We start from the raw sequence: 24051 nt of genomic DNA on the forward strand, positions 1-24051 counted from the left end.
ACTCAAGATAAACACCGAAAAGTCCACTTTGAACCTGACACAACAACTGGACTTCATAGGCGTAGATCTGAATGCAGTAATAGCCAGGGCATCATTATCGAGACCCAGATTCAAAGCTATCACAGACCTAATATCATTAGCGAGGATCAGTCCAACAATAACAGCCCGAGTCACTCTGCAACTTCTGGAACATATGGCAGCCACTACATTTGTGGTCCAACATGCCAGATTGCATATGCGAGCTCTCCAGGCATGGCTCGCCTCGGTCTACAGACCAAACAGGCACAGACTCAACTAAGTGTTGACAATTCCGAGCAAAGTCAAAGATTCCCTATTGTGGTGGACCCATAAAACAACATGATGTCCAGAATACAGTTTTCACAACCTCAACCATAACTTACGATTATGACAGATGCATCTTTCTTAGGCTGGGGAGCATATCTGCACACTCACACAATACAAGGCCACAGGTGGTCAAACCCTGAAACCAGTCTCCACATAAATGTGTAAGAACTCAGAGCAGTCTGCAATGCATGTTGGCACTTTCTACTGTTAATAAGAAACAAATCAATAAGAATAATGACGGACAATATAGCATGTATGTTCTATATCAATTGCCAAGGGGGAGCAAGGTCCTGGTCGCTATGTAGTGAATCAATAAGACTATGGAATTGGTGCATACAACATGACATCCAGATATCTGCAACATACCTACCTGGAAAACAAAATATAACCACGGACAGTTTTAGCAAACACTTCGCATAGGATCACGAGTAGCAGATAAACAGCGAAGTTCTACACAACATCTTTTGCCAGTGAGGTCATCTGATGATCAACCTATCTGCCACAAAACAAAATCGCAAGCATCACCTACTTTGCTCGAGAGCAGGACTCAGAATAGGCTCGATGGGCAATGCATTTCTGCTCAATTGGAGCAAAGGGTTACTGTACGCTTTCCCGCCCATCCCCATGATATCCAAAACTGTTCACAAGATCAAGATCAACAAAGTGATGGTCATAATGATAGCACCAGCATGGCCCAGGCAGATGTGGTTTTCAGATCCACTCAATCTGTCAATATGCAGACCAATCATGCTTCACCCAAGCCAAGTTCTCCTTTCACAGGATGGAGGCCAGATCTCTCACCCCGAGATACACAAACTGCATCTAACAAAATGGTTCCTAACTGGTTCCACCCAGATGAGTTAAAGTGTTCGGAACAAGTCAGACAGATATTACTGAAGAGTAGAAAACCAACAACTAAAAGAACTTACCTTCAAAAATGGCACAGGTTTGAATCCTGGTGCAGAGAAAGATAAATCATGGCGACATCCGCATCCAAACCAATCATCCTAGAATACATCCTAGAACTTAAAAAAATCGGGATTATCAAATAGTTCACTAAGGGTCCACCCAGCAGCAATTACTGTTTTCCATGACAAGATCAATTAATTTATGGTATAAACTCATCCTATGGTAGAATGCTTTTAGCGGGGATACAAAGAGTATTCCCTATTATATGTACCCCAACAATGCCATGGGATCTAAATCTAGTAGTAAGGGCCATCACTAGAGCACCATTTGAACCATTAGCAACATGTTCACTGCTACATATGTTGATTAAAGCCTTATTTTTAGTTGCCATCCCATTAGCCAGGCGAGTAGGGGAGATGAGTGCACTCATGGCCCACCCACCATACACGACATTCCACTGTGCACAGTGCACTCTTAGGCCCCACCCAACATTTTTACCAAAAATTGTCTCAGAATTTCATATTGCTCAACCCATCCATTTACCTACCTTCTATTCAAAACCACATGCAAACCCACAAGAAGCCACATTCCACATGCTGGACATCAGACGGGCTTCAGTATTCTACCTAGAGAGAACAAAAACATTTAGAAAATTTGATAAGTTGTTCATTTCAGTGGCTGAATATACAAAAGGCAAAGCCATATCTAGCCAAAGGCTATCTAAGTGGATAACCAGATGTATCCACACATGCTATAAACAGAAAGAGCTACAGGCTCCGTCAGGTACCAGCGTGCACTCAACGAGAGCGATATCTACCTCCACAGCATTGCTGAATAACATACCTATCACGGACATTGCAAAGCAGCAACATGGTCCTCGGCCCATACGTTCACAAAACATTACGCAATCAATCAGGCATCTGCTAGGGATGCCGAAATAGATCTATATGTATTCTCATCTGTACAAGATAATTAATACCGAAGTCCCTCCACCAGATAACGGACACTGCTATATAGTCACCTAAAGTGGAGCACTCACCGAGACATCACTTGAAGAAGAAGAAGAAATGGTTACTCACCTGGTGCAGTAACTGATGTTCTTCGAGATGTGTCCCCTTGTGTGTGCTCCACTACCCACCCTCCTCCCCTCTACTTTGGAGTTCTAGTATGGGTCTCTACAGTAGAGAAGGAACTGAGGAGGTCAGGTCACGTGCACACCAGAAGACATGCCAATGGCGCCACGAGACGGGAGCTGTGCACACGCTACTCGGATGAGTACTGCTAAAAGATCTCCAATCGAGGATGCAATGACACCTGAAGTAGAGCACCCACAGGGACACACATCTCAAAGAACATCAGTTACTGCAGCAGGTAACTATTTATTCTGCTACTGAAAGAACCAGCAGCGTGCCAAACCAATGCTGGTGTGGCCATGCCGGTACTATGACGATGACCTCTGCCTTGTCCTGTCTGATTTTTAAGAGAACTGTAAGCCAGAGAGATTGGAGGAAAGGTGTACAGAAAATGGTCTGATCATGAGGTCAGAAAGGCATCTGAGAGGGAGCCCAAACTGTGTCTGCTCAGAGAATAGAACTGGTGGCACTTCCTGCACTGCCTGGTGTAAATAGGTCCACCTGGGGAGGGCCCCACCTCTGTAAAATGATATCGATGACCTCCGGATAGAGAGACCATTCATGGTGAGAGAACACCCTGCTGAGGCGATCTGCCAGTAAATTTTGGGTTCCCAAGAGGTAAGCTGCTTTGAGGTGAATGCTGTGCTCCCCACAGACGTAGGGCCTCCTGGCACAGATCCAAAGACTGAGCACCTCCCTGCTTGTTAATATAAAACATGGAAGCTGTGTCTGTTAGGACCTGCACTACCATACTCAAGATTCTGGGAAGGAACACCTGGCAAGCCAAGTGCACTGCCCTGAGTTCTCTGATGATTACGTGCACGCACGCACATGCACGCACAGAGAGAGAGAGAGATATATATCTTGAGACCAGAGGCCCTGTATCCTGAGGCTGCCGAGGTGGGTTCCCCACCCAAGGTCCGATGCATGCATCAAGGTCACCGATGGTTAGGAAAGCAAAAGGTACCCCTTCCATTACCGAACTGGGGTCTTTCCACCAGGTCAGGGAAACAAGGACCAGAGGCAGAACCATGAGCACCAAGTCCATGTGATGTCTGCTCGGGGAGTTAACACTGATGCCAGCCACTTTTGAAGGGGCCTGAGGCAAAGCCTTACATACTGTACCATGTAGGTACATGCCGCCATATGTCCCAGCAGCTTGAGGCAGACCCATACTGTCGTTATTAAGTGAGCCATGACCTTGGAGATATTTGTTCAGGCAATGCAAGTCCAGATGGGTCAGAGCCCCTCTTTTGCCTTCGAGATTAAGAAGTATTGTGGTAAAACCCCTTCTCCCTCAAGGCTCGAGGAACCTCCTCCACAGCTCCCATGACTAGGAAGGATTGTACCTTCTGAATGAGGAGTTGCTTGTGAGAAAGGTCACTGAAGAGGTACAGGGATGGCGAGTGGAAGGGAGAGGTGGATAAAAAGTGAAGGGAATAACCAATTGTTACCATGCTGAGAACCCAATGGTCCAATGTTATAGCAGCCCATGCTTGGCTGAAGGGCGACAGAGTCCAAAAATAAAGGTGTAGAGGAGACTAAGGTGGAGACAGTTGCAGTGAAGACTGCTACAGTGCCCCCAGGCGCACCTTCAAAAGGCCTGTTTGGGCCTACCGGGATATCTTTGAGCCCCCGACTGGGAGGTGAAGGGCAGCGGGAATGGGTGAATGGCGATTTGTTAACATTTTTCACAGAAGTAGACTTGCTAGCTAGCTGGGAGGCAGTGAAAAAGCGATACTAACAAACATACAAATATCACTTTTCACAGCAGATTTACTCAGCCCCGGCAAACTGGGGGACAAATTAAGCCCTGGATGGGGAGGTGGGTAGAGAGGCAGCAGGGGCCAGGAGTGATGGATGGGATGTGTGTGAACTCGGGGCCTGAGCCTGAAGCCCCACAGGCAGATCCTAAGGTCCTTCGGCCAGAGCCCGACGCTGTGCCGCCAGAGCCAGGGGATGGAAGAGGCAGCGAGGGCCAGGGCAACAAGTGATGGGGAGCCCAAGGCTGGGGAACAAAGCCCTATGGTCAGAGCCTACCACCCACCACCCCAGGGCTGAAACCAGAAGCCCAAGCACCATGATCCCCAGGAAGGTGGGGAACTCATCAGCTGCCTGTCCCTCCGGCATTTCTGGCTCCAACCCTGCTGGTGGCCCTGGGGGGAAGGGATGTTGCTTCTCCCCCATCCCCCCCAGTTACCACCCAGGATGTTGTGGCCGCAAGAAAAGCCCCTGGTGGCCGCATTTGAGAAATGCTGTGCTAGGTGACAGCAGCGTTCTTCTATGGACCTAGTTACTGCCAAGATAGATTAACTGTAGTGATGGGAGAACCCCTCCCATTGCTGTAGTGAATAGACATTGAAGCGCTACAATGGCGCAGCTGCAGTTGTATAGACAAGCACTTAGGTAAGTAAGACCTTAAGCACCAGTCACTTTCACTTAGGCATATTTGAAAATTTTCCCAGGCTGACATGAAATAATCAGTTTAATTCTGACTACAGTTAATCCCTCAGTTTAATAAATCCTTTAATTGTAAATGTGAAAAATGTCTTGATAAGAGAAGTTTATGTATCCAAAACATTCCAACAAACTTCTATATAAGATTTTGGAATAAATTGATAAATTAAACAGTAATAAGTCACCGGGACTGGAGGGTATCCACCCAGGAGTTCTGAAAGAACTCAGATGTGAAATTGCAGATCTACTAACTGTGGTATGTAACCAATCATTTAAAGCAGCTTCTGTACCAGATGTTGTTGATACTATAGTAAAGAACAGAATTATCAGACACATAGATTAATATGATTTGTTGGGCAAGTGTCAACATGGTTTTTGTAAAGGGAAATCATGCCTCACCAACCTACTAGAATTCTTTGAGGTGGATCAACAGCATGTGGAAAAGGATGATCCAGTGGATATAGTGTACTTAGATTTTCAGTAAGCCTTTGATCAAGTCCTTCTTCAAAGGCTCTTAAGCAAAGTAAGCAAAGGATAAGAGGGAAGGTCCTCTCTTGGATAGTAATTGGTTAAAAGATAGGAAACAAAGAGGAATAAGTGGCAAGTTTTCAGAATGGAGGGAGGTAAATAGTGGTGTCCACCAAGGGTCTGTACTGGGACCAGTACTGTTCAACATATTCATAAATGATCTGGAAAAAAGGGTAAACAGTGAGGTGGCAAAATTTTCAGATGATACAAAACTACTCAAGATAGTTAAGTCCAAAACAGACTGAAGAGTTACAAAAGGATCTCAGAAAACTGGGTGACTGGGCAACAAAATGGCAGATGAAATTCAGTGTTGATACATGCACATTGGAAAACATAATCCCAACTGTACATATAAAATGATGGGGTCTAAATTAGCTCTTACCACTCAAGAAAGAGATCTTGGAGACATTGTGGATGGTTCTCTGAAAATATCCACTCAGTGTGCAGCAGCAGTCAAATAAGCTAACAGAATCTTGGGAATCATTAGGAAAGGGATAGATCAAACAGAAAATGTTGTATTGCCACTTCATAAATCCATGGTACACCCACATCTTGAATACTGCATGCAGATCTGGTCGCCCCATCTAAAAAAAGATATATTGAAATTGGAAAAGGTACAGAAAAGGGCAACAAAACTGATTAGGGTATGGAAAAGCTTCAATATTAGGCAAGATTAATAAGACTGAGACTTTTCAGCTTGGAAAAGAGGCCACTAAAGGGGGATATGATAGAAGTCTATAAAATCATGACTGGTGTGGAGTAAATAAATAAGTGTTATTTACTCTCTCTCATAACACAAGAACTAGTGGTCACCAAATGAAATTAATAGGTGGTAGGTTTAAAAAACCAACAAAAATAAGTATTTCTTCACATAATGCCCGGTCAACCTGTGGAACTCCTTGCCAGAGAATGTTGTGAAGGCCAAGACTACAATGGGGTTCAAAAAAGAACTAGATAAGTTCATGGAGGTTAGGTCCATCAATGACTATTATCTAGGATAGGCAGGGATTGCTGTTTGCCAGAGGCTGGGAATGACCAACGGGATGGATGACTTGATGATTCTATTCATTCCCTCTGGCATTCGCCACAGTTGGAAGACAGGATACAGGGCTAGATGGTCCATTGGTCTGATCAATCAATCTTATTTAAGGTTGTTTTGTTTAATAAAAATAAGTTTCACATGCTGTTTATGTATTTAATTAAATGTGGTTACCATCAATGCAGCTTGACACAAATCATGAGCAAAACGTTAATTATCTAGTAAATAAGCAATATCATTTACCATTTTAGCACACAATTAATAAAAATCTGCAAATATTAAGCTACAGAAATGCTTAAATAAATGTATATGGTTACAGTGTACCCTCCTAGCTAGCAAAAAGATGTACCAAATCTCATGTAAAGGCTCTGTTCGGTTGTAAACCAACACATTTTAATAGTTATAGCAACAAACGAGATTACACTTTAAGGAAAATTGTTGAAATACAAATGGAAACCTTGATTAAAATTGATGATTTAAATCAAGGCTTTCCACTCGGTGAGTTAAAACGCAGATTTTGCTCGAGCCACCCTGACAAGGTCTCTAGTCAGCCAAGCAGGCCCTGACTTCTAGCTCCAGTCACCAGATCGCAGGTAGGAAAAATTGGGGGGGCGGGAGTAATAGGCACATTATGACAAAGCCCGGAATATTGGGACTGTCCCTGTAACATTGGGACATCTAGTCACCCTGCGCCTATCACAGAGACTCATAACCAACAGAACCCTCTAGCCCGCCCCGTGACGCCAGCAGCGCATTGTTCTCTGCCCGCCCCTGGCGCTAGAACGTCTATTGACTCCAACCAACCGCAACACGCTCACACCCACCACGAGAAGACAGGCGCACTGCGATTGGTCAGTCACTGCGCGTGAGCACATCATCACCTCTCCCTCCGTGCTCTTACAGCCCTAAATTAACCGCACCCTTCGCTGTGTCACGTGGCCCGCCCAAGCGGGACCCCACTCCCATGGTTGTCCGTACGGCTGCCTGTTTTCAATCGAGGGTAAAGCCCGTAGTCTAGCGCTGCACGCCCAGTTTCACACAGGGAACGGCTTTGTGAACCCCTCGCTGCCGTTGGTTTCCTATTCCCTCCCCCCACTCCCGAGTCGCTTGGTTTCTAGTGAGGCAATTCGCGGGCAGCCTCGGAGGTCCCCCTGTTAAGTGAGGCCGGGAGGCCCCGCCTCCTTCCTTTTCGGCCTGAGCCGCCATTTTGTAGGTACGCGCGAGCGTATCCCGCTCTTCTTGTCTCGCTGCTGAAGCTGCAAAGCATCGGCTCGCGGCCTCCGCGGCCCCGGTACCGCTGGGCGATGGGGAGGGCAACGAATGGGGCCTGGCCGCGCCGGGCCCAGCCCCAGAGGCGGCGGCGGCGGCGGCAGCAGCAGCAGCGTGGGGAGGGTGGCCGCATGGGTGGGAGAGGCCGCTGCCAGAGCCCGGCCAGGGGAAGCTGGTAGGAGGGAAAGGGGAGGTCGCCGCATGGGCCTGAAAGTGGGGAGCGGCAAAGGTGGCTGCAGGGGGATGGGGGCGCCCGGCGGCCCGCACCTTGAGGTGGTGAGTTGCTGCCCGCGGCAGTGGCTGGGGCCGGGGCCAGGGCCAGGGAGCGGCTACTGTCCGCTCCTGTTCAGATTCCCGATCCCTCCCCCCCTGCTGCTGTTCTCGGGGGGTAGGTCCCCCGCCTGCTTGATCCTAGGTCTGCTGCCCCGGCTCTGGGCTGGGGTATCGCTCGTTGGCTAAGGGGCTAGTGCCCGTACATTCATTTCATGGCGCTGTTAATGAGACCAAGCCAAACCGCCTCTGTGCCCCACTCTGAAGAGTCTCACCTGCTGTGACCGTGAACGTACCTATCGCTCGGCTAGAGTTCAGCTAGTAAAACTGTCAAACGTTTTCACTGCTGACTTATGAAATTATTCTTGTAGGTATTAAACACCAAGCAGAATTTTCTCAGGTTTCCACAGTAATTTGGAGTCTAATCTGAAATTAATTTACATTCAAACATGTTGAAAGAACTCAGTAGTGGGGCAGGAGGGGGTGTTAATACCTCCCTAATCTAATTGTCTTTTTTAATAGTAACTTGCCAAAATGACAAACACAAAGGGGAAGAGAAGAGGGACACGTTATATGTTCTCAAGGCCATTTCGCAAACATGGTAAGTACATGGTGGTGATACCTGCATTCAGCGCAGTCATACCTGCCTTCAGCGCAGTCATAACTTGTCAGTGGTCCTTCCTATTAAGACATTCTAGCATTCAGTTGACCATTTCTCCTCAGCAATGTAACTAAGAGCATCATTTAAGGAGAACTAAAAATGCAAAACAAAACAGTTACTGATGTCTGCTGTTATAGAATAAACAGTTTTCACTTGATAGCTGCCTTATCTTGTACTTCCTTAGTCTGATTATCTAGTCTTGACTGGTTGAAAATGGGTTACAATATGAATAAAATACTTAACCTATCTTTACTAAAAATGACAAGTAGTTAGAGGGAAGTGAGACATGCTTCCATATTATTGGGAGCACTGGCTTAAAAACGTAGACAAGTCAAATTCAAACTGCTCTCACCAAAAGGCAATGGCAACAGCAAGCATATAGCTGACAGTGGAAAAAACCTTACAGTGTAGATCTTGACTTCTACACTGATGATCAGGTTAAAAAACCTTGAATTAGCCATAATGTCTTAAATTGCATTATTTTTAGTTTAAAAATGGCTGGCTTCAGTCACTTTTCAGATGAGTTTGATACATTGTCATCTTTCAAGAAAATCACTAAACTAAATTATGTATTTCCCCCTCTCCACAGGAGTTGTCCCTCTGGCCACCTACATGCGAATCTACAAGAAGGGTGACATTGTGGACATCAAGGTATCTCCTACAGTATAGCATAATTAACAAAGATAAGACCAATGCCAATTCAATGCCAAAACATTAATGTAGTGTATGAATTCCTAAAACATGGCTCAGAGTGTAAACACTGGTTAAGGGATTGTTTTGGTTTCTGTAACAACAGCTAACTTCAATATTTCATGTTCATTGGAAATTGACTGGAGGCTGGACATCTACAATGCCTGACAATGGGCACAGGTTCATGACTGGGGCTCCCCTGAGTGCTATTGATATACAAATAGTAATAACTCAGTCTGCAACTCATTATTGGCCTAACAGAGCCAACATTTTACTTTTAGGGTATGGTGCAAAGTGGATTTGTCTTAGCGCCTAGTTAAAGTCTTAAAGGTATAGTTGCAGCATATCACTGATGGAAGTAGTGGACGCATTTTAAAATCTGAGAAATAAGCTAAAGGATTTACATCTTCTACTGTGCAAAATTGAGAGAAGATAGCTTTCTGTAAAAAAGGGCAAATAATGCAAAGCCTAAGCTTAATGTGTAGTTTTGTGAACTTTAAGAGTTGTCCTGCTTTGGTCACATCTTTTTGACATTCTGGAGCTTGATGATGACTGTCTCATGTGATTGCTGTGGTAATAGCAAAGTGAGCAAATCATTTCACCGGCACTGAAAGCAAACCAGGATTGTCAGCAGTTGTGTAACAGTTCAGATATCTTGACCATTTGAGAAGGTCAAAGCAAACCTCTTCCATGATACCCATAAAATTAAGAATCTCCTCATTGGTATTCCTTATTCTCCACATTAAAGCAGTAGAATGGCTCTCACTTTAAATGTGCTTACTCCAGTGTGTTTTTTTTAACAGGGCATGGGTACTATTCAACAAGGTATGCCCCACAAGTGTTACCATGGCAAGACTGGAAGGGTATTTAACATTACTCAGCATGCTGTTGGCATTATCGTAAACAAACAGGTTAAGTAAGTGTCTTAGTTTTCCTCTGTGTGAAACTTGATCTTGAAAATGTAGTAACAACCCCTCTTTCACTTTGCCGATTAGACATTTTTTGTCTTTGTTGGTCATTCAAGTGGGGTAAAATAAGTCCTTTTAAAACCCAAGCAAACAACAGTGTTAGGCTTGGATCCTGTCAGAGGAAACACTGGACTCTGAGTGGCCCTCAGTGTTATGTAAGAAGTTCATCTGGCTAGCATATTTATACTAAATTTGTCTTAAATGTCAGTTTTAATTTTACTCAGCTGGCTATAATAGTGTACTACAGTAAGGTATGTAGCCCATGACTGTGGATTGGACTACAATAGTGGTAAATGATGACTATTGTCCATTTATTGCAGAGGAGAGAACCACTTGTCTTCAAGAGTATTAGTCCTAACATACCTTACTGTAGAAATACTGATAAAAATGACTGTGTACAGTTCAGTGTGTTTTGAGCAATAGCCAATAGGATGTTATATGGGATGGGTTTTGAGTTTCTACAGAGAATTCTTTCCCAGTGTATGGCTGGTGAGTCTTGCCCACATGCTCAGTTTAGCTTATCGCCATATTTGGGGTCAGGAAGGAATTTTCTCCCAAGGCAGATTGGTATAGGCCCTGGGGATTTTTTGCCTTCCTCTGCAGTAAGTGACATGTGCCCCATGCTGCAGAGGGAGTCTCTGTACCTTGAAGTCTTTAAATCATTATTTGGGGGCTTCAGTAACTCAGTTTAAGGTTAGGGATTTATTACAGGAGTGAGTGGGTGAGGTTCTGTGGCCTGTGTTATGCAGGAGGTCAGACTAGATCATAACGGTCCCTTCTAACCTTAGTCTGAGTCTAAAAAATGCTACACAGTCAAGCTTCTGGGACTTTTTTTAAATGTGAAATATTCACATTACTAGCTTCATTATTTGTCTTACACATTTTTATAAATAGATTCAAAAGAGGTTTCTTCCCTCAGGGGCAAGATTCTTGCCAAGAGAATTAATGTGCGTATTGAGCATATTAAGCATTCTAAGAGCAGAGACAGCTTCCTGCAGCGTGTGAAAGAAAATGAAAGGAAGAAAAAGGAAGCAAAGGAAAAAGGCACTTGGTTTGAACTGAAACGCCAGGTATCTTATTAACTGAACTAATGCTACACCCATGACACTAAGTTGACCTAATGCCTGGTGTGGTCAGCGGGAGGTTGGCAGTTCTTCTGTTGACCTAGCTTCCCCCTCTCAGGGTGGAGGATAACTACAGCACTTAGAGCCTCTCCCATTGCTGTTGAGTGTCTACACTAATGCTGCAGGTGTGCTGCTGCAGTGGTTTAAGTGTAGGCATAGCCGGGGAGGGGGAGACTAACAGGAAATAAACATTGATGCCACTTCCAGATTTCTTGGGGGAAATGCCAGTTAAAGGGGGTAAAGTCCTGTTTTAAGTTTCACTTAGATTGGAAGTAGTTTTCGCTTATAGAATATGAAAAGAAATTTCACAGTACATGATAGTATTTGTTTCTAGTCCTAATGTAACTAAACGGTCACAAAATGTAGTAGTAAAATCAGGTTCTCACATTAATGGTCATTGCTGTTTTTGCTTACAGCCTGCTCCACCCAGAGAAGCACACTTTGTGAGAACCAATGGCAAAGAGCCAGAGCTGCTGGAGCCAATTCCCTATGAATTCATGGCATAGTGTAATTTAAAGAAATAAAGATGTCTTTTAGGACAAAACGCAAGTGGTGGTTGATTGCTTCCTAAGTGATTTTCTGAACAGATGCTTTAGAAAAAATCTTTCTTCATTGTTATACTTATTGGATTAAACATCAGCTTTGAATAACAAAGGAAATAAATGCTATACATTACTTAAGGTACACGTTTACTAGTACAATTAAGCATTAAGCTTTGCTTATGTCCAATGATTAAAGCTCATACTTTGTCATGGGTATTTAGTAAGTCAAGTTGCAGGCAAACAAATTCACAAAAGCTTATGACATGTCCCTGCCTTTCACCTATTTGGGGGGGAGGGGAGGGAAAGAGAAGAGGAGAGGACAGAGCGACAACAACCAGGGACTGAAGCCAAAGAAGTCAGGTCCATTAAAGTCATTGACTGCATGACAATCATATCCTTACCAATGATTATCCTGCTTTGATCGCCTAATAAGGCAAGATGAGAGAATGCACTGTCAGAACATACAAGTAGGATTTAATGCCACATTAGTTTAACATTAGTTTACGAAAACAGCTTCATCTGTTTTACTTGATTGTTAGTTTAAAGTGACAATCTTACTAGATAGAAAGCAATTTTTCATATTTAGCTGACAGTTATAGAAATCTTAATCTATTCAGTTATTTGCAAACTTTGTTTTACAAATCTTGTTTTAGTGTTAAAACATGATTTGTAAAACAAAACTATATGCATATACAAAGGGTGGGAGGCTCTAAGAGTAAATCCCTCCTGTAAATCTTAAGTGCTGTGAGGTCTATGCCTTTGCTCAATCAAGCATAGGTGCTTCGAGTCCACGCTTTAGTGGATTTCAGTGTTCTTGGGGAAGGTACACTAAGGCATAACACTAGAATTTATCTTCCTGTGCTCCTTAGTAGATCCACAGCAGTGAAGACGCCTACCTTAGGCAGGGGCCCCAGGAGCTAGTGAAATGGATTGTTTTGATAGAGCCCTCAGATTCTGAATAGAACATGAAAGTCCTTAGAATTCAGACCCTACAAGCACCAGAATAAATGCAATCAGATCTATGTAGATGCAGAGCCTTAAGATTAAATGATTGGACCATTTCTGCTACAGGACAAAAGAGGCTAAGGTTTGTTCACCATCTAATCAGCTGTCCAGGAAGAAGAGAAGAAACAAGAGGCAGGGTAGCTGAACATAATGGGCCTGATTACTCATTTTCAGTGGTTTGTGCCAATAAGATTCCCCTGACTTCAGTGGTGTAAAAGTAGAGAATCAGGATGCACCAGAACACTGAAGATCTTGCCGAGTGTGTCCCTCCTGTACATGCTTCCTTGCCTCGTTTCCCTTCTTCCTGGACATGGCTGCTCATTTTTGCATACTGCCTCACAAGGGGACTGACAGCTACACCTACATTCCATTCTTCTGGGATATTCCTCTGCTTGTGGCTGGCAGCTCCAGTCCCAATGACTCCGGTCACTGAGGGGACTTTTGTTTCTCATTGTGATACCATTGCAGTCTGTAATAAGTTCACCTGCCTGTTTTCCAGCATCTTTAAACCTCTGAGCATGGAAACACCATTTAATTAGCTGTCTTCCTATGGACATCCAATGGGCCACAATCCATAGTTCAGGAACCACTGCTGTATCTATTAACAGCCATGACAGGCATTTAGAGCTTATGGTGTTTCCTATTTAGACTATGAAGTTTTCTCTAAGAGGGCAGCATTACTTTTCTTTCACAAGATGCCCACGTAGATAGAAACTGAGATAGGGTGATTAGCTCAACACAGCAGTACAAACTCCCCAGTTTGGTATAAAACAAGGGGATTAAGTCCTAGGGCTGCAGTTTATTAATTAACTGTCCTATTTATCAGGCAGCTGCCATCTGGCATGGACATGTTTTGATAATCTGTCAAGGGGCACTTTGAATGAATGCCCTTAAACAGCACACTTAAAGGGTTATATAAAAATAGCGCAAACAAATGCTATGTACAAGGCCAAAGACAAAAGATGGATCATGAAAATAGAGGTGGGTAGTAATAACATGTTATTGGAAAATTAAAAAGCTTTAGCAATAGAACTGAAATCTTGGTTACAAAAGGTAACTGCTTGAGGTGATGGTAAAGCTTTGTAACATTTCAAATTAAAAATAGAGAACACTGCTACTTTGGAAATAGCTATAATATTAAAGTGCCTGATTCCCCATTAGATTTCTTAGGCAGCCTAATTTAACTTTGGGCCAATTAGTGCAATGCTAATTACAATGGGCAAGATTATACCTTGAGGGAATGGCTCTGCACTGGGCATGGGGGGCAGTGTAGCACAATGGAGGCAATCTGACCAACACAAAAGCCCCTCCCCCAAGAGCTGTGAGGGCACAGGAGGAACAAATACTCATCCCTGCATAGCTGACATTCTGCTGCCTGTTGCATGGTACGAAGCCAGGGCTCTGCCAACTGTCTTCCTCAACCTGCCACTTTGGGGTATGTCCCTGGGTGCAACAGCTGCAATGCTGCCCAGCCCTGTCCTCTCTAGCACCTGAGCAGTCTACATGGAGTATCTTCCACTGCTTTGGTCATTGACTGTAGGGTAACTTTCCACTGGCTGAATGGTGCTAAGTTTCCCTACCATTCCTGAGGACTGTGAGGCCATGGCCACTCTGAAATCACCTCTATGCACCTGAAGTCTCGAATGGATAAAGGGCAGAGAGCAAGCAATACGAGTTCATACACCCTTCATGCTCTTCCATTCTCTGAGAGCCTCCATGCAACTCAGTTGACACTGATCAGACTTCTCATACTGGTTTACATTTAAAATTCTATTCTGGATCCATCTGATTGGTTATTTGGCACATTTCAATTACATTAAAGGCAGTTTATCCACTCACTGCTGGAGTCAAACCACCCTTTGTTCAACAACTGCAATCTTAAGCTTGTCTGTCTGTCATGGTATTTGTAAGGTCATCACTGCATCATTTAGGCCTATCATTGGTATATTATATATTTTTGTTAAGTGGCAACAGTATGCTTGGCATTGTACAAGTGCTACCTTCCCCTCACCCCAAGGAGTTTATAATCTAAATAGACAGTGCAAATTAATGAGGTAAAATGAATTGAGACACCCAGAAGGAAGAAGATGCTCTTTTAAAGCATCTGTCTTTTCTGATGTAATGAGGGTGACTGAATTTTGATATGCATTAGCTTTCTTACCAATTGACTTTACATACCACACTGTGGGTCATTAGCCTGGCTTAGTCAGGGTCTGACTTTGCAAACCATTAGCTGCACACACAGTCATTATTCATTCAAGTAAAGTTGACTTCAGAGAGGGGAATAATGAAGTAATGGGATGTAATTAAGAAAGGGAAAATTAAGGCTGAATAAAGATAACCTTCCCAACAGTGAAATAGACTGCGAAAGTCTCCCAAGCAAAGTAGTAAAAGCCGCATTACTTAAGACATTTAAAACTAGACCTGATAAAGCATGAGAACATGTAGGGAATAATCCTGCCCTGGCACAGGGAAGAACTAGATGAGTGAATAGGGTTCTCTCTCAACTTCTAGAAGTACCTTTCAGTGTAAGAATCTTGCTGGATAGCACTTTGCCTACACTTTGTCATCCCTTTCCTACAAAATAGGTGGACATTTTCTACAGGCAGCACAGGGAAAAGACAACAGAAAGTTATGGTATAGGCAAGAGAAATATAGGAGATTTTTCATCTCAGCTCATTCTGCAACAAAATGTAGATTGGTTAGTATGTTGTTTCTATAATATGTTTATTTCAGTAAAGCAATACAGTTCAATAAGGTATCTTGTTCAAAAGTATCAAGGAGTGATTCAACAACTAATTACATTGCATATATATGAATAAAAAGACACAAACTAGACAGTATATACTTATTGCTATTAGTGGAAGGCTAAAGGTAAATAAATGATGTAGAGAGAGGAGCACGAACCAAAACTTTTTATCAACACACCTGAATTCTGGGAATGTATGCATCCAAATTGGGTCTTGGATCAATCTCCAATTTTATAAATACTCAGCACTCAGATAACATTTCATCTGTTTGCCTTGCTTGTGACCATTTGCACAGATAAGATAATGACTTACACTGAGTGACAAGGTCATATGGTTGTGACTATGACCCATCTGGCAGCTTCCTGCAATATCCTAGACAAACCTTGAATTAAGTTTAAGTATCTTAGGAGTTCATTGTATTAAAAATGCAAATGTCTGTGTATTGTGGGATCAAATTTAACATCTGAAACCCTGGGAAGTGTCATGGGCTTCAAAGAACTAGTTGAAGCAATGGGTCAAGACAAGAATGAACTTGAAAAGCTAAAAGGTGTTATGGATCCACAGGTACTATGCCTCAGGTTTTAAACAGTTCATTGGAGGAACACCTGTGTGGCACTCTGACCCGCCACCCCAAAAGGCTTTCACTCTTTCTAAAGGATAGGCCATATGGCCTCAATACCAAGACTGAGCTTCTTGGCTCCAGGCCTCCTGCTTCATACTGTGAGCTCTGCCGAGCCAGTCCAATTAAGAGACTCTTGGTCAGAGACTTTTACACTCTTCAGTGCACCTCAGCCAGTATTTGCAGTGATACCAGGCTGCCTTTTCAAAACAGAGTAGGATTTGTCAACTAGGACACAGCATTAGGAAGTCCTTAGATTAACAGAGCCATGAAGGTTAAGACAGTCCATTCTGGCCAAGCCAGTGCAATTAGCCAGCCAGGTTGGTATGGAATCTATCTCCTTCTGTCACACCTAGGTGAGAATTGCTCTCTCTCTCCCAAAAGCTAACCCTTAATCCAGACACCTGACATCTTTCCCCTTTGTTTTTGAGGTGAAGCCTTTGCTCTGCTTCTCTGCCTAGAGGTAGGTGAAAATCCCCTACCTCTTCATTGTTGGTTGCCAGGTGTGAACATCTTGGCTACTTGTATTCCCATTGTCTTTCCAGATTCTCCATTGATATGGGTCAGTTTCAGCTGGTCCTTTAATGATCCATTCATTCCATCCCAGATAGCTATGTGACCCAACACCTCATGTCTCTTGCTGTGCTCCAAGAACAAATTTAACCCTTCTCCAACCACTGAGTAACAATGCAAAGTTCAGCAGGAAGCTGAGGCATACATAGGAATCACAAAAGTATTACAGAAAATCCACAGTAGGTTTCCCAGGAAGTCTCAGGGGAGAGGGGTGGATAGTACGCAAATGAATAACCAGAATAAGTGTAAGAACTCAGGCTGTTAAAGCTTCACCTTGAGAGGGGGACTATTGTCTGCTGGTCACCTGTTACAGGAGGACAGGTAAAAATCTTAAACTGTCTAACAAAGGAAATCTCAGATTCAGGGGGGGAAAGGGCCTGTTCTGAGCCAAGCCAGTTATGAACTTGTGACCACAGAAAACCCTGTGTGGGGTTGAAGGGCTTTTCATTAGCCAGAGCCTTTGTTGGTGTCAGGGTGATCTCTTTTAAGATTAGCAGACTTGCAGATTCTTTTTAGTATGTTTTCTCTTTAATGCTTTCACCTTAAGAATAAAGGCGCTTCCTTAGAAAGAGCAGCATGGTTCCCTAACTGTAGGCAATTACACAGTTTACAGTCTCTGAAGAGAAAAACAGGCCAGCGTCTCTGCTCTGCTAAGCACTCTGTTTTTCTGGGGACCTCCTACTGTAGGCAGGCAGCTGTACTGCCTGGAAATACCCTGGTCAAGGAGGAGAGAAACATGTCTGCACTCAGGAGCAATGACAGCTGGGGAGCTGGAAGCCTGAGAGTGGGTACCCCTGCTGGACCATAGATGGGAAGTACAGATGCAGTTGCCCTTTAACTTCATAGTTAAATATGAAACTGGTTTTACAAGTCTTACCTTGATCCCTCTCCTTTAATGTAATAGCAGCATATGCAAAAGTTGTATCAAACTACTAATAAGTAAACAAAGACAAACAAAGGGATACTATCAATTTGATTTTTTTAAATTTACTACTTAAAAAAAATTATGTTCTGATAGAGCACCTTTTAACACTTTTATTCTACATGTCAGCTTTTGTGGGTTTGTGTCCCCTTAATGTTATTTCCCTATTATTAATTCTTTAAGATCCTGATCTGCAAACACTTACTTGCTGGCAGATAAGAACATGCATAAGTAATATAATTAAAGCCAATGCAACTCCCCACACGAGTAAAATTGAGCATGTGCTTAATTGCTTGCAGGATTGCATCTTGAATGTTAAATTACAGTAATTATATTATCTAATTCTAGTAATATCAAAAAGGAAATGTTTCTATTTGCCTCACTTTTTAAAAAAGTCTAATGTAAATCCCAGGTTTTTCTCTGAGCACTTTCAAATTTCTCACAGGTGAACCTTACTTAACATGTGAGCCTGGACTTCAGTATTGATTATTGAATGATGTATCTGGATATGCAAAAATAAAGTATTTCTAAATGATAAAAGAAAAGCAAAAGGAATTCTATTTATAACTTTAGTTTAAAAATGAAAAGATAAAGCATATGATTTACTCCCAATTACTCTATAGAAATACATACCTAATTTAGTAAGGCTTTTGACTCTGTCCAAATTACATTCTTAGAAGCAAACTAGGGAAATATGGTCTAGATGAAATTACTTGTAAGGTGGGTGCACAATTGTATTTAAAGAGTAGTTATCAATAGTTCACTGTCAAACTGGGAGGGTGTATCTAAGGGGATCTCATAGGGGTCAGTCCTGGATGCAGTACCATTCAATATTTTCACTAATAATTTGGATAATGGAGAGGAGAATATGCTTATAAAATTTGCCGATGACATCAAGCTGAGAGGACTAAGTTGCAAGCACTTTACAGGACAAAATTAGAATGCAAAACCTTGACAAATTGGAGAATTGGTCTGAATTAATCAAAATTAAATTCAATAAGGACAAGTACAAAGTGCCTGATTTAGGAAGCAAAAAACAAAAAAAACAAAAAACAAATGCGCAATACAAAATGGGGAATAACCAGCAAGGTGGTAGTACTGCTGAAAAGGATCTGAGGGTTATAGTGGATCTCACTGAATGAGTCAACAATGTAATACAGTTGTGGAAAAGGCTAAAATCATTCTGAGGATTGAAAAAAGGCTAGGACCTACCCTAAAGCATTCTCTGCCAGCTAGATTCAGGCTTGTGCCTGCAGGGCCAAGGCCATCCCCTGGGGCCCTCTCACAGAACCCAGGGAGGATAATTTCCAATTAGATTAATTGCAGTGGGTTTATTTCAAGCCTTAAGAGAACTCAGCATCAACACTTCACAGCCTCGCCCCACAAAGTCTGTATAGGTTAAGTCCTTTCACCCAAGTCTGTCCCTGACTCCATAAATTCAACTCAAAAGTTCCTGGTTCTTACCTCAGAACCCTTTTTGTGACAACAGGACTTTTCACCAGTCTACCTTCTATCCATCTGTTTCTTGACACTCCTCCTCCTCCTCCTAGCACTTACTCCAGTTGCTCACAGGTATTGCAGCCCCCATCTGCTCATTCCTACTCCTCCTTTTATGAGGATCATCCAATTATGTTGCCTGTCTGTTCCCAGGTACAGCAGATGGGGCTAATTAACCAGCCAGCCAGCTGCAGGCCTCTGACCCTAGAGAAATGTTATCCTTTACACCTTCACAGGTGTTTGACAGGAGTATCGGGAGGTAATTGTCCAGCTCTACTTGGCACTGGTGAGGCCTCAGCTGGAATACTGTGTCCAGTTCTGGGTGCAACACTGTGGACAAATTTTGAGAGTCCAGAGGAGAGCAAAAAAACTATAAAAGATTTAGAAAACCTTATATATGAGGAAAGGTTAAAAAAAACGGGCATGTTTAGTTTTGAGAAAAGGTGGCAGGGCATCTAACTAGAGCCCTGCAAATCTGTAGGATATCCGCAGACCACGTTTGCTGATTGCGGATTGATGCAGATCCAAATTTTATATCTAGAGTCTGCAAATCTGTGGATATCTGCTTTATGTCTGCAGACCATGTTTGCGGATTGTTGATCAAACGCGGATACAAATTTTGTATCTGTGGAGGACTCTACTGATAACAGCCTTCAAATAGGTTCAGGGCTGTTAGAAAAAGGAGGTGATCAAGTGTTCTCCACTCCACTGAAAGCAGGATAAGATGCAATTGGCTTAGTCTGCAGCAAGGGAGGCTTAGGTTAGACATTAGGAAAATCTTTCTGACTATAAGCATAGTTAAGCTCTAGAATCAGGCTTCCAAGGGAGGCTGTGGACTCGCCATGGTTGGAGGTTTTTAAGAACAGATTAGACAAACACCTGCCAGGGATGTCCTAGGTTTCCTTGGTCCTGCCTCAGTACAGAGGGCTGGACTTCATGGCCTCTGGAGGTCCCTCCCAGCCCTACATTTCCATAACTTTATGCTTGCTCTTGGTGTCTTTTTTTAGCAGTATAAGCAAAGGTACATTTAAACCCCCTGCAAACTCGCAGACGAGCAGCCCATGGTAGTGGGGGGAGGGGGGAAAAGGAGGGGGCGCTGCTGGGGGCTAAGCTGGCAGCAGAGTTTGCAGGGTCGGGGCTTTAACTGGTTCTCCCTCTCTCCAAACCCCGCTTCGCCTTTCGCAGGTGCACTGTTCCCATTGGCCAATGGCTCACCCCAGCCCCCTGACCAGCCGCCCGGGGCAGCACGTGCCTGCTCCCGCTGCACACGCACAAAGGCGCGCGCGCACCGGGCAGCTGCCTCCCCAGGCCACCTCACCTCAGCACCAGCCGGGCCGCGTCCCCGCCAGCGGCGCTAGCCTGGGGCTCTGCGGGGCGGCCGTGGGGTGCGGGGGGGTCGCCGCTCCCCCCCCCGCCAGTGGCGTGCGCGCAGTGTGCGCACACCCCGCCGAGTGCGTACGTAGCGACGCCGCCGGCTTGGTTGGGCAGGGACGGGGGCGGGGCGGAGGCTGCTGCCGGGCGGGTGCTGGGAGCCCTTTAAAAACTGGGGCTGCAGCGAGCGGCAGCCGGGCGGGCAGCGGTGGTACCAGCGTCGCGGCTGCGCCAGCGCCTCCCTCGCTCAGCGGTGTCGGGGATATTTGAGGGGCGCTCGCTGCTGTTGCCGCCGCCAGCCCGGCTCTCCCCGCCCATGCGTCTGCGGACCATGTCCAACAACTTCCTGCTCGCGCCCATCCTGGAGTGCCCCTCGGATTATTTCCACACCAGGGACATCAAGCTGGCGGTGCTGGGGGCCGGCAGCGTGGGGAAAAGCGGTGAGTTCAGCCAGCGATCGCCCCGGCCGGGGGCTCCCTGCTGCCCGCCGAGGCGCGGTGCGGGAGCGGTGAACGGCCGGCGTCGTAGCCGGGGGCTGGGTGGGGAGCGAGGGAGACAGCTGGGCTCCATCGCACGTGGAGGGATGCGCTGGGTGGCGGCTGAGTCTGTCGGCGTTGTGGACTCGGCGCTTGGTCCGGAGAGAAGCGCCTGGGGCAGGGATGCTTCCTGCCTTAGCTGGAGAATTCCTCCGCAGCCACAGAGGTTTTTCCAGTGGCGCGGCAGGCCAAGCCTATTGTCCGATTCTTGTTCGTTTGCTCGGCTTTGCTCTAGCTGTACGCCCCTCTCCGCCCGCGTCCAGATATGACCATGATTGTTAAGCTCTTTCCGCGTTAACCTCCATTGATAAACCTGTCCCTGTAGACCTGCATGCATGGGCGTGCGAGAGAGGCTGGCGGGTGATTGTACTGTGCTTTGTGCTGCCATTCATAAAAGAATCTGGTTCTTTTCAGCTATGATCGTTCGATTCCTAACAAAGAGGTTTATTGGAGACTATGAACCCAATACAGGTGAGGGGTTTGGTTTTTTTTTAAATACCTCTTTGCAGAATCTACATGCTAGCTACCATCTCACTTTAGAATTTCGCTCCCTGCCCCAAAGCAACCGTTTTCATTATCTTTATTTATTTCTCAGGAAATCTGTATTCAAGACTTGTTCATGTAGAGGGAGACCAAGTTTCCATACAGATCCAAGACACACCAGAATGTATTCAGGTACAGAAATGCTTCTGAGCTAGCAAGGGTGGGCTTGATCCAAACTCAAGTGAAAGTCAATAGAACTGCAGTTCTTTTCATAATCCTTGGTATCATTCATGCATCACTGCCTACAATTATTTTATGACTAATAACTGATTCTTAAAGGTACAGTAGCAAATGTTTCCAGATTTAAGCATGTACAAAATAACTTGCAATGTCTATTTGGAATGCAGTTATAGCAAACTTATTTATGCTGCAAGTTTACTGACAGTTTCAAAAAAGTTATTTAAAATGCTAAATTCAAGACATACTAGGATGTGCATGATCATGTAGTTAGGCTGCTAGTAGAATATGACTAAAAACAGAATTCTGCAGGGATAAAAAAATCTGAAGTATGCTAGAGTAGCTTGCTTGAAAAATGGTTTGTGTGTTATAGTGATTTGTTGTCTAATATACTAAGCTAAATGTACTGCAACTAAATCATTTGATTTAATTTAAAATGATTCAAAATGAAACATTAGTTTTCACAATTATGTTCTTTAAATCTACATTAATCAGTCATACTCTATCAGTTAGTAAAGACTCAAAAGTTGGACCATTCCTTAAATAGCCAGACTTGTCTCCTAATTATTAGGATCAAGTTTATAGTGTACAGTGTGGTCAGATGTACCATTTTCAAACAGATAATAAAGAAACAAGACAACTTAAGCTTCATATTTCCATTATCTAACTTCCAATCATTCATTCCTTTACAGGTACAGGAAGGCTTTGTACAGGTGTTGGACTCTCTTTCTAGATGCGTGAAGTGGGCAGATGGCTTTCTCTTGGTCTATTCTATCACAGACTACAGTAGCTATCAGTCTATTCGTCCTCTCTATCAGCACATACGCAAAATCCATCCAGACTCAAAGATTCCCATCCTTATTGTGGGAAACAAAGGGGATCTCCTCCATGCGAGGCAGGTACAGACCATTGAGGGGATACAGCTGGCTAATGAACTGGGCAGTGTGTTTTTAGAAATCTCCACTAGTGAAAACTATCATGGGGTATGTGATGTTTTTCAGTATCTTTGCAAGGAGGTTAGCAAACTAAACCACCACAGCAGCAGTGGAGACAAAAGGAGATCGTCCATCATCCCTCGACCCAAGTCTCCTAATGTGCAAGATCTAAAGAGACGTTTCAAACAGGCATTATCTTCCAAAGTCAAATAAACCCCAACACGGAGTTGTGCACTAAATAGACTTTATTTTTATAAACAAATTTTTAAAAAAATATTTTTGTACTCATGCCACTGATGTGTAGGTGGATGGAAGTATGCAATCTTTTGCAATTGTTTTGTAAGAACTACTGTGCTGTATCACTAGGGGTTAGAGAAGGGGATTGAGCCAGCAGCTGTGGGTTCTAATCCTGTTTTGGACAGTGACTTGCTGTTTTAACCTCTGCTATGTTGCTGTGTCTCTGTGCCTCAGTTTCCCTATCTGTAAAATGGGGATAATGTAACACCTTTTGTCAAGTGCTGTGAGATCCTTGGCTGACAAGCTTTACATTTGTAGAAAGTATGATTAAAGGTGGAATAACAACTGTTTGGTTGCAATTGTCCTGTTTGTAACACTACATGTAGTATGCCTCCCTTGTTCATGGCAGACAAATTGGTACCTGTGAGAGTGCAAGGATTTGGGTTTTGCCAGAATCTCTAATCTTTAGAGTGGTAATGGATCTTTTTGACTAGCTTGGAGTTTGTTAGACTGTGCTGTTAATAATATGCTTGTATCATATCATTCATTACCACGTACATTGCATTAGGTAATCACTGGTGTATAGCCAGAGACTTCCATGTATTTTCAGCAGGGATGAATAATTTTCCTTGCAAGTCACTGTAGGCCAAAGTGCTGGCAAGACTGCGGTCACAGACCTTTCCAAAGTTATGGGGTTTTTGTTTTTTTTTTTGTTTTTTTTCCTCCCCCCATCTTCTCCTTGCTGTTTTTACAGATATTTTACTTTCACAACCTATAATCTGGAGCTACAATGAAATCCTAGTTAGTCTATGTTGGCTATTTCTATGGCGTCACCCTCATCAATTTCAACAAGACCGCTCCCCTACTAGCCTAAATTCATAGATAGAAATCCTATTGTCATCAGGGCAACCATACATATAGATGCAGTGTAGTGCATAGACTGCAGCACCT

The 24051-nt window shown here is 43.9% G+C and overlaps 2 protein-coding genes and 2 non-coding genes across 6 annotated transcripts; all 4 read left to right on the forward strand.

The window, feature by feature from the left end:
* The first annotated feature begins 7566 nt into the window (after positions 1-7566).
* Positions 7567-11942, forward strand: RPL21 (ribosomal protein L21). 3 transcript variants are annotated; one of them, XM_067562909.1, is made up of 6 exons: positions 7567-7624; positions 8473-8551; positions 9201-9262; positions 10105-10217; positions 11189-11339; positions 11810-11942. In XM_067562909.1, exons 2-6 carry the CDS (start codon positions 8485-8487, stop codon positions 11897-11899), a joined length of 483 nt encoding a protein of 160 aa, XP_067419010.1. In that variant the 5' UTR covers positions 7567-7624; positions 8473-8484; the 3' UTR covers positions 11900-11942. The 3 variants fall into 3 exon arrangements, with proteins under 3 accessions (XP_067419010.1, XP_067419012.1, XP_067419011.1); XM_067562911.1 differs by having other exon boundaries at positions 7604-7620; XM_067562910.1 differs by lacking the exon at positions 7567-7624 and adding an exon at positions 7681-7702.
* On the forward strand, positions 9841-9917 carry LOC137163161 (small nucleolar RNA SNORD102). The gene has a single exon (XR_010922644.1). It is a non-coding gene; the product is annotated as a small nucleolar RNA SNORD102 (small nucleolar RNA).
* Positions 10271-10399, forward strand: LOC137163157 (small nucleolar RNA SNORA27). The gene has a single exon (XR_010922641.1). It is a non-coding gene; the product is annotated as a small nucleolar RNA SNORA27 (small nucleolar RNA).
* Positions 11943-20885: 8943 nt separating the features above from the next.
* On the forward strand, positions 20886-23756 carry RASL11A (RAS like family 11 member A). The gene is made up of 4 exons (XM_067562733.1): positions 20886-21112; positions 21623-21679; positions 21804-21883; positions 22621-23756. Exons 1-4 carry the CDS (start codon positions 20989-20991, stop codon positions 23074-23076), a joined length of 717 nt encoding a protein of 238 aa, XP_067418834.1. The 5' UTR covers positions 20886-20988; the 3' UTR covers positions 23077-23756.
* The last annotated feature ends 295 nt before the right edge of the window (positions 23757-24051 follow it).

This window comes from Emydura macquarii, unplaced genomic scaffold (assembly GCF_026122565.2).
Source record: "Emydura macquarii macquarii isolate MOO-44397 ecotype Brisbane River unplaced genomic scaffold, CSIRO-AGI_Emac_v2 contig_2473, whole genome shotgun sequence".
Lineage (NCBI taxonomy): Eukaryota > Metazoa > Chordata > Testudines > Chelidae > Emydura > Emydura macquarii.

Excerpts from the sequence above, each read along its gene's own strand:
- RPL21 (XM_067562909.1), top strand. The coding sequence starts at position 8,485 with ATGACAAACACAAAGGGGAAGAGAAGAGGGACACGTTATATGTTCTCA. Across the intron at positions 8,552-9,200 it reads AAGGCCATTTCGCAAACATG|GAGTTGTCCCTCTGGCCACC; the intron begins GTAAGTACATGG and ends CCCTCTCCACAG. Across the intron at positions 10,218-11,188 it reads ATCGTAAACAAACAGGTTAA|GGGCAAGATTCTTGCCAAGA; the intron begins GTAAGTGTCTTA and ends TTCTTCCCTCAG.
- RASL11A (XM_067562733.1), top strand. The coding sequence starts at position 20,989 with ATGCGTCTGCGGACCATGTCCAACAACTTCCTGCTCGCGCCCATCCTG. Across the intron at positions 21,680-21,803 it reads AGACTATGAACCCAATACAG|GAAATCTGTATTCAAGACTT; the intron begins GTGAGGGGTTTG and ends TTTATTTCTCAG. Across the intron at positions 21,884-22,620 it reads ACACACCAGAATGTATTCAG|GTACAGGAAGGCTTTGTACA; the intron begins GTACAGAAATGC and ends ATTCCTTTACAG.